At 47.6% G+C, this 14,480-nt stretch overlaps 1 protein-coding gene across 1 annotated transcript; it reads left to right on the top strand.

Annotated features, from left to right (window-relative positions):
• The first annotated feature begins 2,879 nt into the window (after window positions 1-2,879).
• On the top strand, window positions 2,880-12,507 carry hfp (Poly(U)-binding-splicing factor hfp). The gene is made up of 10 exons (XM_028308910.1): window positions 2,880-3,353; window positions 3,547-3,766; window positions 4,366-4,569; window positions 5,128-5,268; window positions 5,363-5,633; window positions 6,206-6,391; window positions 8,059-8,196; window positions 8,781-9,044; window positions 11,402-11,522; window positions 12,377-12,507. Exons 1-10 carry the CDS (start codon window positions 3,200-3,202, stop codon window positions 12,484-12,486), a joined length of 1,809 nt encoding a protein of 602 aa, XP_028164711.1. The 5' UTR covers window positions 2,880-3,199; the 3' UTR covers window positions 12,487-12,507.
• Window positions 12,508-14,480: the final 1,973 nt, after the last annotated feature.

Here is a 14,480-nt window from a genome sequence, read left to right on the forward strand (position 1 = left end):
TTATTTCGTTCGCGTCTTCTTTCTGTTTCGCACGCGTTTTCGTGGTGATAAAAGCGAAGTAATAACGCCGCAATATAAAAAGATCAATATTCCGTGCTATTTTTTTATAGTAATCATTATAGTTTAAAGTTTTTAGTTTAGTTATCGCGTTACCTTATTCAGTGACACACAAAATTATGGAATTGGTAAGTCCGCCAGGTGATTTTGAAAGCGTTTAGGATTGTGTGCTTAGATTAATATTGTGTGACCATAATATTTTCTCGCAATATAACCTTTTCACGTTGCTAAATCCCATGTACCTATTACCTACTTCTATTTGCCCTACTACATGACTTCTTTCTATAACTTACAAACCCGTTTGTAACAAGTTTGTTGAATTGTATCTACATAGATACAACATAACATCATTTTATATCATAATATTCGTATATTACCTATGCATAAGTCTCATAAAAAGCTATTAATTACGTACCTATCGGTTAAACGCACTCAAATTAATAAGCAAACGGGCCCATTATCTGCATTGTGGTATTATTTAAACACATACTATGACGTGATCTGTTGCTGATTTGATTACATACAGCTTTTAAAAAGTGATTTTATTGTGGTCCTTGTATAAATTCTTTTACCATTTCACTGCATCCATGACAATGTGACCAAGTCGAGTCCTTTGTCAGTGCAAAAGGCTAGGGTCACATTGCTATGAAAGATTTTACCTACAGATTCCCCAAACATTTCTTTAGACTCGATTCGACCAAACTTTTATCCGAGAATAAGTCCTGGTATAACTGGCACGTTGACAGTTTCAGTATGGGAAATAATATGTCAAAACTGAAGATTTATTCTGAGATGAATATTTACTCTTGTTTGGTCAAATCCCCCCTTAATGATAATATGTTTGCTTAACCTGCATTAAAATATTTTATTATAACTAAAAGCCGTTGTTTCTTACGTATTGTTGAATAATCAACATGAGAAAATGTATTGTTTTAATAATATCCTAGTGCAAGTAAAAGAAACTAAAATGTATAGGCATTTAGTAAATCTGCCTAATTACAGCAATTTTGTACTGTATGAAAGCAATGAGGTCAGTAAAACCTCTCTGCATTCAGTTAACATACTATACAAAGACATAACATGCTAATTAGCATGAATAAGCTTCAATAATGGAAATCATAAATCCTGATATGAAATGCAGGTATAAAGGTGCAACCAACTAGATGTTAATGTGTAAAATTGTACCTATAGTATAGAGAAAGATGAAAATGTGTGACCATGGTATTTTCTCATAATACAGTGCTTTTGTTACATCTCTAATATTGCCATGTATACAATATACATGTATATATTACATTCTCAAAACGTAACTAACCTCACTGCTTGAGGACCAACCCTCCCTTCCTCTACCATCGTGTTATGTAAACACTTGTGTAACACGTTGGCTACTATCAATTTGCATGCTTGCAAATGTTACATGACAACAATCAGTTCCTTATAATAATTTTTAAATTTTTATGACTGGAAGCAGGCATATGATTTGTTTGAAAGTTTATTGAAGTTCTATAATAATGAAGCTTTCTAGCCCTGCGAGACAATGATAATTAATTCTTACGCAGTCTTATGTGACCGCTTGGAGTTTGTTTATTTATTTATTAAGTGGGTTACACTAAGAAAGTCACAACATATACAGTTCATACATATTAACATGGTTTAACACATGATGGGTATATGACCTCAATTACAGGTACACACAGCATTTCTTTTTGCAAGTTAAGGTACTTGTACACTACAAATTGTTGATTGACTATGAAGCAATTTTGTTCAAGTTAATTTATTTACTCCGCATTAATAATTCCGTTTTAAAGATACTGTAAATATTGTGTTGAAATTTTCAAAATTATCATCTCCACAGACAGTAGACTGTGAAATGAATTTATCTCTAGAATAATTTAAGACTGGAAATGCTAACAGGAACTTTCATTGTGACATACCCCATGATAATATTTGTACTACTTATTTATTTATTTATTTATTTNACTTACAGTGTTACACTGTGATTTTTTGCCATTATTTAGTACCTATCTAGCAAGATCTGGTACATTCTGCCGGAATTGTTATGTATTATTTTCTATTCGATTGCTAATTTTCCATTAACTATTAAACAAGAAACGAAACCAAAACATCATATTAATGAGACTCGTGCACGGGTGTAGTCCATCTGTCATTGATAAATTACACCAATGTTGTTGAGCCGGCTACTGTAGACCATGTTAAACGTGGAAGGGTTCAGTTGCAGGGAGGCGACACGAGCATGCTGCAGCCGCCGCTGCCGGCGCCGACCAGCGCAGGTGAGTCCCGCCGCCGCTCGCGCAGCCAGGTCAGACGCACCCGGGCGCGGGGCGGGCGCGGGCGCTCGGCTCGTGTTCACAGTAACATCCATCCGAGCGGTCTCCTCGCAGACGCTCTATACTGTGAACGAGACGCGCCCGCGCCGGCCCCGCGCCCGCCTCGCCCCGAAGTAGGCCTAACGCGCCGCGTGCTCGCTGTTGCAGACGCAGCCCGCCGCCGCCCGCCGCCGCCGCCGCGCCGCCCGCCGCGCCCGGCCCGACGTTATCTCTTAGTTCTCTCGAAACCGTCCTCAGTGATCAGTGTTTCTGCTTTCTGTTTCAGGCTAGATTTGTAAGTTAGGTTATTGCTAAGCGCTTAGGCGTCGCCGCGCCGCCTGCGACTCCGGCCCCGGCTGCACCTCCGGTCACAATGTACCTACTTCATTATTGCATCGTTCCCCGAGCGCCAGGCGCGTGAGAGGCCGCGGCTGCTCCGCCAGCGTGGACGGGCATGACCGCAGGGACCTGAGTGTTTCGGCCCGGTACTGACGCGACTCTTGAAAGCGGAGCTCGGTTATTTCACCAGAAATCGCGACGTATTGTCTTCTAAATTATTAGGTTGTAATTGTTGAAATGAGACGAGTCCCAATATTTTGCAAACATTTTTTGATGTTGCTTTTCGATGACTAGTAAAATAATCGAGCCTTATTTTTTTAGTGTCGTATCAGCATTTGGACGATTGCCTGTTTGAAATTTGAACGCTTGAAAGATTTGACAGTTCGATGCTAGATCGGATTCAGAATGTCAGACAGGAGCAAGTATGTGATGAATCACAAACTCGTCCCGGCTAAAGCCTGGGTTGAGATGCCGCAATGTGCGAGACGAACGGCTGTGCGTGTGACTGCGTCCACTCCGCAATGGCATACTTGCGCGTGCGACCCGAGATGACCGTATCCCCGTATGTTGCAGGAGGCTTTCTGGCCGCTCCGATCTACGACCTGCAGCAGGTCGGCGACGTGTTCACAGGTGAGAGCCAAAGTTAGTTATCGACCAAATTATTTTTTGTTTTTCACATGCATTTACCTAAAGTCAGAGCATTATAAAATTTTCTTTGCTGTATTTTTTTTCTTTTGTTGAATTTAGCTTGAATGTGGTTAAAATCGAATACAACATTGACGTTATCGTCTCAATCGTAACCACAGTCCCGTGTCGTGGTCAGGTCCGGGCGCGAAGTGCTCGACGCTGCCGGCCATCCTGGGCGGCTCGCTGCCGCGGCTGTCGTCGGAGCAGGCGGAGGCGGTGGCGCGCGCCAAGAAGTACGCCATGGAGCAGAGCATCAAGATGGTGCTGATGAAGCAGACGCTGGCGCACCAGCAGCAGCAGATGGCCTCGCAGCGCACGCAGGTGCAGCGCCAGCAGGCGCTCGCGCTCATGTGCCGGTGCGTACCCTTACACCTCCGTACTGTGTTACAGCGATATTGTGTTCGACTAGCGGCCGCCCGCGACTTCGTACGCGTGAATCCCGTTTTACCCCCTTCATCTATCTTAAGCGGTTTAGATTTTTCATACAAAAAGATTTTCCCGCTAATTCCCGTTCCTGGTGGAATTTCGGGAATTCCTTGTTGTAACTAAGCTTTAAGTTTACTAAGGTACTGCATGCCAAATTTCAAGCGTCTAACTTAAGCGGTTTAGATTTTTCATACAAAAGGATTTTCCCGCCAATTCCCGTTCCCGTGGGAATTTTGGGAATTCCTTTCTTAGTGCACCTCTACGGTACTTAAGCTACGTCCCTTCCAAATTTCAAGTGCCTACATTTAGCCGTTTAGGCTGTGCGTTGATCTGTCAGTCAGTCAGTCAGTTTCTCCTTTTATATATTTAGATTTAGAAGATTAGATGATGAGAGCGATAACCGTTGAAGGCTCCCGCTTCGCGCTGGTTGAACCTGTGACTCGAAAGCTGAAAAGATCTGAATCCCCCTGACGTGCGACGTTTCAAACGTCCTTGACGATCACGGACTTATCTTTTTTTCTATTTCCAGGGTGTACGTGGGGTCGATATCGTTCGAGCTGAAGGAGGACACGATCCGCCAGGCGTTCCTGCCGTTCGGGCCGATCAAGTCCATCAACATGTCGTGGGACCCGGTGACGCAGAAGCACAAGGGCTTCGCCTTCGTGGAGTACGAGATCCCCGAGGCCGCGCAGCTCAGCCTGGAGCAGATGAACGGCGTCATGCTGGGCGGCAGGTCAGTGCTCCACAAACATCCACGGGCTTATTACAAAAACTTAAATGCAAAGACATGTTGAATTGACATTTAGTAAATTATTTTCTCTCATTAATCCCAACTATCCCAACTATAATATTATAAATGCGAAAGTAACTCTGTCTGTCTGTCTGTCTGTTACGCTTTCCCGCTTAAACCTCGCAACCGATTTTGATGAAATTTGGCATAGAGATAGTTTGAGTCCCGAGAAAGAACATAGGATAGTTTTTATCCCGGTTTTTGAAACAGGGACGCGCGCGATAAAGTTTTTCTGTGACAGACAAAATTCCACGCGGGCGAAGCCGCGGTCGGAAAGCTAGTATAATATATTTATAATGCATCATTGGCCCCTTCTTATTGTTAACGATTAACGATAATAATTAGTTAACGATATTTTTGATACTATTTATTGTTTTTGTCATGTAATGATATAGACTCATAAAAACTAATTCATCAAACAAATAATGTTGCTTGCCGTACAGAATGGTATTTTACTGTGCTTATAATAAATAGACCGTAACGAACGGACCGTGTTCCCAGGAACATAAAGGTGGTGGGGCGGCCGTCCAACATGCCGCAGGCGCAGGCCGTCATCGACGAGATCCAGGAGGAGGCCAAGCAGTACAACCGCATCTACGTCGCCTCCATCCACCCCGAGCTCACCGAGGACGACATCAAGAAGTCAGTGCCCCGCGACACTTAACTATGTTTGATGACATCGACATCCTCGCTCGAAGGAGCCGGTGACTAACTCGCATATTGTGCAACGTTTCAGCGTGTTCGAGGCGTTCGGGCCCATCACGTACTGCAAGCTGGCGTACGGCGCGTCGGCGCACAAGCACAAGGGCTACGGCTTCATCGAGTACGCCACGCTGCCCGCCGCGCTCGAGGCCATCGCCTCCATGAACCTGTTCGACCTCGGCGGCCAGTACCTGCGCGTCGGCCGCGCCATCACGCCGCCCAACGCGCTGGCCGGCCCGCCGCAGGCCTCCGCCATGCCCACCGCCGCCGCCGTCGCCGCCGCCGCCGCCACCGCCAAGATACAGGTCAGTGGCNGCCGCCGCCGCCGCCGCCGGCCACCGCCAAGATACAGGTCAGTGGCCCGCCGCCGTGCCCACCGCCGCCGCCGTCGCCGCCGCCGCCGCCACCGCCAAGATACAGGTCAGTGCCGCCTCCGCCGTGCCCACCGCCGCCGCCGTCGCCGCCGCCGCCAAGATACAGGTCAGTGGCCCGTCGCCTCCGCCGTTTACTTCGCGAAGGTACTGTAATAAAAAAAATATGCTCAATGTCATTAACAATATGGTGTAGTTTAGCTTGTCTCAAGAGTCGAGCACCATTTTGTTGACAAACGTCAGTGATCGGTACTGCGCCGAAGCCATAGGGCTGACTTCGAGCTTCCTACCTTCTTGCACAAGAATACGCGTGTGTGAGTCAATGCTCGCTCGTATGTAAGGCCTTGTCGATAAGTGATCCTGTGAGGTGCCATCGCGCTTGTTTTATTTTCGATGTAAACTCGCGGAGATGAACAGGTCTGGTTCAATGCACAGGCCCAGAGANCCTGTCAATCACTTGAAACCTATAATAATGCAAGCTAACACGATGTAACGGCGCGTTGCAGGCGATGGACGCGGTGGCGAGCAACGCCGTGGCGCTGGGGCTGACGAAGCTGAACGCGCTGGGCGTGTCGCCGGCCGCCGCGCTGCCCTCGCTGGCCGCCGCGCTGCCCGTGGCGCTGCCCGCGCTGCCCACGCTGCCCACGCTGCCCGCCGCGCTGCCCACGCTGCCCACGCTGCCCACGCTGCCGGTCAGTGTAACTCTTAACTCTAGGGCTAGATGGCGCTGTGTAAAATTGTGAAAAAAAAATAAAAAAAACGCTCCTAAAAAAATTTTTTGTTCGTTAATTTTATTATCTAAAAATATTGGACACGTATATTTTCAATTGTCAGTCAAACAATTAATTACAAATTTATGGTGCGTTGAAGTTCCGCACGACTTCACAAAGTGCTGCAGTTTTAAACACTCACTGACGTCACGGGCCTTTTCTTTTGAATTTTGGCGCGCTTTATCTCTTTAAAGGACAATGTTCGTTCTCCATACATTGTTCGCCTAAAGAACCAACAATTTTGACATATTACTACCCGAAAGCGAAATAATACGATTCTGTGTGTAAGAACAATGATTCCTGATGGACACTTGCCATAAAATTAATGATTAAGAATATTAAATCACAGCGATTTTATAATATGTCGTTTATGACAACATGGCGTCTAATGTATTGTGTGAATGTATGAACACCGATTCGCGAAAAATGTTTTGTATTGTCGTCACGCCGAGTCGCAGCCAAATAGTATAAAATAATAGAACAAGTTTTAGAAATACAACTCGGCATTCCACTTTTANTGCATTTTTGGCATCAGTATCGATCACTAATCACCCCCTGATAGTTATTTTGAAAATATATTTCATGTACAGAATTGACCTCTCTACAGATTTATTATAAGTATAGATTAAGCAGCAGGGAAGCGCTGGACGCAGACCGCTGCCAATCGATCAACATGGAAAGCATTGGTGGAGGCCTATGTTCAGTAGTGGACGTCCTATGGCTGAAATGATGATGATGATGATGATGATATTTTTAATTATTCAATCTAACAATTAATTACAAAGTTATGGTGCGTTGAAGTTCCGCGCGACGTCACAAAGTGCTGCAGTTTTAAACACTCATTGACGTTACGGCCTTTTCTTTTCAATTTTGGCGCGCTTTATCTCTTAAAATTTTCATTACTTTGAAAAAGTGAAAAATACGTTTCGAGTATTTTTTGATACGTTAACTGACGGATTAATAAAAACTTGCTTTTTTACCCAGGAAACATTCCTATTCTACCTGTAGCACTGTCATCTGTATGCCGCCATGAGCGTCAGACTCGTTCTCGTCTTCCTTTATGAAGCGTGGTATTCAAAAACGAAAAGGGACGAAAGAAAAAAAGAAAGAAAAATTATTTATTTGACAACTAAAAAGCACAAAAACAATGAGGCGGAGAAAACAAAAATGTTGCCAAAGAGGTCACCCACTCAGTATTATCTTGACAGTTGACATTTTACTGCCAAGTGCCAAGACACTGGTTTTCAGTGGGTGCCTTGTACGCAGGGGCAAAAAAATATAATAAAATAAATTCAAATTAATTAAAATTCACATTGAAATAAAAAATAACAATTACAATAAAATAAAAAAAAAACAATACACTTACTAAAATTTTAAATAAACAAGTCCAAAAAAATATTAAAATTAAAATTCACAATAAAATAAACATTACAATAACAATAAAATTAACAACAAAAAAAAAACAAAAACAATACAATCGGTAATCTGATTTGTTTTCACTATGAGCCAAAGAGTGATTCAAACGCTATTATTTTTCAAGTTCTATTACTGAAACGGCTTCAGGTCTAAATGAATGTGTCAATTTCCAGAGCATAGCGGGCGGTCTCCCGGCGACGATCCCGGGCGCGCTGCCGCTGCCGGGCGCGCTGCCCGCCGCGCTCCCGCCGCCCGCCGTCATCCCGCCGCCCGGCGTCGTCATCCCGCCGCCGCCCGTCTCGCAGCGCCTGGTGAGTCGCGCCATGTCAATATTCAGCGCATGAAAACACGTGTAAATTAAATTATTTAGTGCGATGGCCAAGTCAATAATTTATGTAAAACGTTAAAGATTTTCTGACCTGGACTTGGTATTACATGGATCTCACTACTTTTTACCGTAGAACAACTGAGTTGCGAGACTTGGTGGGGGCACTCCCGTGCCCCCAGATTCGACACCCGATTCCTATATTCAATCCTTGTCCAAACCCGGATTTCAAGAGTCAAAGGATAGTGCCAATCCATGTATGGAAGTTGGACCAAGTGCTGCCCAGAATGAAACCATAGTGCATTTGGTTCCTCAGGCCAATACTAATTTGTAAACCGGAGCGCACTGAAATCTATCCCTGGAGTTAAGAGAAAAAAATAGTTTTGTTTTGAATTATTTACATACAAAATATCATCGATGTATACGTACTGCGCATAAGATTTCGCGATTGTCACATTAAGAGTAGGCGCACACCGTTGATTTTTTGTCGGCCGATAGTTTAGTCGGGCTGTTGAAAATAGTTTTTCGAAAAAACAATAAATATTCATAAAGTATTTCCCCACGTTCCAGGGCGGTTCCGATCCGGGCGCGGCGGCGCTGGGCGGCGGCGGCGGCGCGGGCGCGGAGGGCACGCAGCAGGCGGCGCTGCAGCGCAAGCTGCTGGACGCGTCGCCCGACACGCTGCAGCAGCAGGAGTCGCTGTCCATCTCCGGCCAGTCGGCGCGCCACCTCGTCATGCAGCGCCTCATGCGGCGCCGCGCCTCGCGCACGCTGCTGCTCTGCAACATGGTCTCCGCCGACGAGGTCGACACCGCGCTGCACCACGAGATACAGGTCGGTGTGACGTCACAAGCTGCTGGACGCGTCGCCCGACACGCTGCAGCAGCAGGAGTCGCTGTCCATCTCCGGCCAGTCGGCGCGCCACCTCGTCATGCAGCGCCTCATGCGGCGCCGCGCCTCGCGCACGCTGCTGCTCTGCAACATGGTCTCCGCCGACGAGGTCGACACCGCGCTGCACCACGAGATACAGGTCGGTGTGACGTCACAAGCTGCTGGACGCGTCGCCCGACACGCTGCAGCAGCAGGAGTCGCTGTCCATCTCCGGCCAGTCGGCGCGCCACCTCGTCATGCAGCGCCTCATGCGGCGCCGCGCCTCGCGCACGCTGCTGCTCTGCAACATGGTCTCCGCCGACGAGGTCGACACCGCGCTGCACCACGAGATACAGGTCGGTGTGACGTCACAAGCTGCTGGACGCGTCGCCCGACACGCTGCAGCAGCAGGAGTCGCTGTCCATCTCCGGCCAGTCGGCGCGCCACCTCGTCATGCAGCGCCTCATGCGGCGCCGCGCCTCGCGCACGCTGCTGCTCTGCAACATGGTCTCCGCCGACGAGGTCGACACCGCGCTGCACCACGAGATACAGGTCGGTGTGACGTCACAAGCTGCTGGACGCGTCGCCCGACACGCTGCAGCAGCAGGAGTCGCTGTCCATCTCCGGCCAGTCGGCGCGCCACCTCGTCATGCAGCGCCTCATGCGGCGCCGCGCCTCGCGCACGCTGCTGCTCTGCAACATGGTCTCCGCCGACGAGGTCGACACCGCGCTGCACCACGAGATACAGGTCGGTGTGACGTCACAAGCTGCTGGACGCGTCGCCCGACACGCTGCAGCAGCAGGAGTCGCTGTCCATCTCCGGCCAGTCGGCGCGCCACCTCGTCATGCAGCGCCTCATGCGGCGCCGCGCCTCGCGCACGCTGCTGCTCTGCAACATGGTCTCCGCCGACGAGGTCGACACCGCGCTGCACCACGAGATACAGGTCGGTGTGACGTCACAAGCTGCTGGACGCGTCGCCCGACACGCTGCAGCAGCAGGAGTCGCTGTCCATCTCCGGCCAGTCGGCGCGCCACCTCGTCATGCAGCGCCTCATGCGGCGCCGCGCCTCGCGCACGCTGCTGCTCTGCAACATGGTCTCCGCCGACGAGGTCGACACCGCGCTGCACCACGAGATACAGGTCGGTGTGACGTCACAAGCTGCTGGACGCGTCGCCCGACACGCTGCAGCAGCAGGAGTCGCTGTCCATCTCCGGCCAGTCGGCGCGCCACCTCGTCATGCAGCGCCTCATGCGGCGCCGCGCCTCGCGCACGCTGCTGCTCTGCAACATGGTCTCCGCCGACGAGGTCGACACCGCGCTGCACCACGAGATACAGGTCGGTGTGACGTCACAAGCTGCTGGACGCGTCGCCCGACACGCTGCAGCAGCAGGAGTCGCTGTCCATCTCCGGCCAGTCGGCGCGCCACCTCGTCATGCAGCGCCTCATGCGGCGCCGCGCCTCGCGCACGCTGCTGCTCTGCAACATGGTCTCCGCCGACGAGGTCGACACCGCGCTGCACCACGAGATACAGGTCGGTGTGACGTCACAAGCTGCTGGACGCGTCGCCCGACACGCTGCAGCAGCAGGAGTCGCTGTCCATCTCCGGCCAGTCGGCGCGCCACCTCGTCATGCAGCGCCTCATGCGGCGCCGCGCCTCGCGCACGCTGCTGCTCTGCAACATGGTCTCCGCCGACGAGGTCGACACCGCGCTGCACCACGAGATACAGGTCGGTGTGACGTCACCCGGGCTCCGTCTCCGGCAGACGGCGCGCCACCTCGAGCGTGTGACGTCACCCGTGCTTCGAGACGAATATTTTTTTAATTCTTTGTGCCATATTTTCAGCAGATCGGTGCCACGTAAAACTTTTGTCTTCAAACTGTTTGCGTTTTGGACAAAACTCGATACCCAACCTATGATTTCTGATTTCGACGTTAACGTGACGATCTCGATTCTCCAAATTGGTTTCGTGCTAACATTTCTCATACTTAGTTCACTTTACGTCACGTTCACAGAGACACTGTTTAAATTATCATACTAAATTTTTTGATAGCAGTGAGGGTTTTCGCGAATGAAAAATCTGCCAGATGGCAATAAGCATTTGGACCTCGTGTCTACGCGAGGTCCAAATGCTGCATGATTGGTTATTTTTGACATGACATTGACACATATGTCAAAATCCACCAATCACGCAGCAGTCAAACGAATACGCAAACGATTCGAAATCGAAAATAGTTTCGCACTAGAGGTACAGTGACGTAGAATTTTCTTGAATGTTTTATCTGGTAGCGATAGTTCTGACGTAAGTTTCGTTCGCCGCAGGAGGAGTGCTCGAAGTGGGGCCGCGTGGAGCGGCTGGTGATCTACAACGAGCGCCAGAGCGAGGACGACGACCCCGCGCACGCCAACGTCAAGATCTTCGTGCAGTTCGCCGACCCCGACGGTACGTCACTCGCTGCTTGCCGGTCACCGGCCGCTAGGGATCTCATGTTACTGCTCCACCTGCTTCTTAACGCGTTTGGATTTTGAGGGAAACCGTTCTATTACGATAATGAATTCGTCGCATTAGAAATGAATGTTGTTTGGCGACCTAATTATTCATGCTTTTTTTTTTAGTTTATTTCAACTTTTGACGGCATTATTTCCAAGTCTAGCCTATGCACATCGTTAATGCCTTATTTAAAAGCCTATTCAGACCTAAGCGGTATTCGCTACCGTCTGCGACAGAGAAAACCTACTGGGTATGCGGTAATAATACTGTTCAGACCTAAGCGGTATTCGCTACCGTCTGCGGCAGAGAAAACGCTCTAGCCGCGATACTTGATACTAAATACCTGAGCGAAACCCGCGTGGTATGTACCTCTACCCACAGCGGCAGCGAATATCGTTTAGGTTTGAATAGGCCTTAACGCGTAATACATTCAGATTTTAACATCAACGCAAGTGGAGCAGTAGCATTAGCAAATTAATATACCGAAAATGTTTAATGTGAAACAGGATATTTGAGGTTTAAACATACTGAATTTAATAAATGTGGTGTATTGCATAGTTGTATAAGGCACCAATTTATTAGCCATGTGGATCATTGTTATATCTTTCTATTATATAAAAGAAAGTCGTGTTAGTTACTCCACTTATAACTCAAGAACGGCTGAACCGATTTAGCTGAAAATTGTCAGGGAGGTAGTTTAGAGCCAGGAGAAGGACATAGGATACTTTTTATCCCGTTATTTATTGCCATTAAGGCGGAACAAAGTTCGCCGGGTCAGCTAGTAAATAAATAAAATTGTATTGCAGAGGCGCGCGCGGCGGCGGGCGCGCTGCACGGGCGCTACTTCGGCGGCCGCACCGTGCGCGCCGCGCTCTACGACCAGGACCTCTTCGACCACGGCGACCTCTCCGGCTAGCATCCGCACTCCTTAATAGATAGACTTAAGACAATAAATATAAGCCATCACTGTTACTGCGCGTTTCACTGCCCGCGTCCCCTTGCTCACTAAATATTTGCTCCCGTTGTCCCCACCGAGCCTTATTTAATTTTTTTTAATACCCGTTGTCGCCACTTAATTCCGATGGATGGGAACAACGGGAATAAAAAAAAATCCACCAGTGGGGACGACGGGAATAAACGAAATATTTTACAAAAAGATGATTATTTTTTATGAGATTAGATTCCTGTGAGTATCCGAATCAATACAACTAGGGATTTTTATTTGTAAAGATACATAAACTCACACACAGTACAAATACTTTAACATGGTTATGTTTCAGAATCGGTGTGCCTACAGTCCTATCAACTTAAGCTGAGAATTGCATTTGTGTGAGTGATCGCCAAAAGTACCGTTAGTAAAACACATACAAATAAAATTAATGTTTTATTAAAAGGAAATCTATAAAACACTTGCTACCAATTGGGCCGATGTAACGACACTTGACACATCCTTTTAAATAAATAAACAAATAAAAACAGGTCCTCGCTCAGCATATGCCAAGGCACGAAGTACCTCGACGCTGATATTCTGCGAGCACCGTTTATAGAGAGGGCGTCCAGCCAGCCTTACAAAATACAACAAAAAGACAAACTTTATAAAATTACAAAATAAAAACAGACTAAAAACTTTTCGTTCACACCTTTATAATACGTATTCAATTTGCATAAAATTTCTTTCACTTGGCTGCTTAATGGATTTCGTACAGGAAATTCACTTACAGTAGGAGCCATTTCACTAATATTTGGAACACAATTACATAAAATTACACGTATCTGCTACCAGTACCGGGGGTGAAGTGAAGTATGTGAGCGACAAGGAAGCGGTGCGTGGCGGACGCGCCGCGCTTCAGGCCGCTTGCTATATTAAACCATGCGCGGGACGCGCCGCGCTTCAAGCCGATTGCCACTCTAAACTATCGGTGTGCACTCACACAAATGCAATTCTCAGCTTAAGTTGAGAGGACTGTACCATGAGTTTACGTTAGGTGAGCTCGCTAGCGAATACGTCAAAAGATTCTATGAAGATTTTATTTCTTGAAAGTAGCCGCTAGGGGCGCTGCACAATATGTCATACATTTAGATGACATTTTTTTACGCAGTCGCTAGCGAGCACACCTAGCGTAAACTCATGGTAGGCACACGGATATCGATTTACAGTTTTGATTCGATGTTGAAAAAATCCGTTATTACCAACCACTAGTACAGATAGCTGCCGCGCCCAACCCGCGGCGCTAGCGTAGCGCGCCTCGTCTCCAGTCTGCGTCGCCGCTAGGGTTGCCAACTCTTGAAAGGATCAACCCGGGAGAATAGTTGCTCCATCACGCTGAATACGCGCTTGAATGAAGCATTAATAGAGACAGGAATGGAAAGAACAAACGCGACCATTTTTTTTTATTCAGGGCAAGGATTTCTGTCTTTCGATTTCGTAAAGAAGTCAACCCAGCGTAAATCCACTCGATTTTCTTCATTAAGATGTGGTTGCACCTCACGCAAAAGTCCAACCTCATCGTAAAATTTGTCACTATCTATGTCTATGTCAATATTTAATAAATCCTGGAGTTTAGTAATGCTGGTCCATGTGATTGGTTCTTTTAAAGATAAAATTTATACACAAGTACGAGCAGCAATGGATGCATTTAATTTTTAGAAATACCGGAGAAAATATTTCTCTCCGGGAGGTCGGGAGGTTAACCATTATTTCCGGAGTCTCCCGGGCAATCCGGGAGGGTTGGGAACCCTAGTCGCCGCCCTGCGCCGATCGCGTGTGTCGTGTGTTCCGGCTTTTTTCTCACTACCCACTTGTGCATTATTGTTAGTGACGTGTGCTATAAATAAGCTTCAATCTTCCCTTTTTTGTGTTCTATAATAATATTTTTTTCGCTGTTAACTGTCGACACCTCTTTCTTTATG

The sequence above is a fragment of the Ostrinia furnacalis genome, unplaced genomic scaffold (genome assembly GCF_004193835.3).
Source record: "Ostrinia furnacalis isolate ACB-3 unplaced genomic scaffold, ASM419383v2 OfSCF2567, whole genome shotgun sequence".
Lineage (NCBI taxonomy): Eukaryota > Metazoa > Arthropoda > Insecta > Lepidoptera > Crambidae > Ostrinia > Ostrinia furnacalis.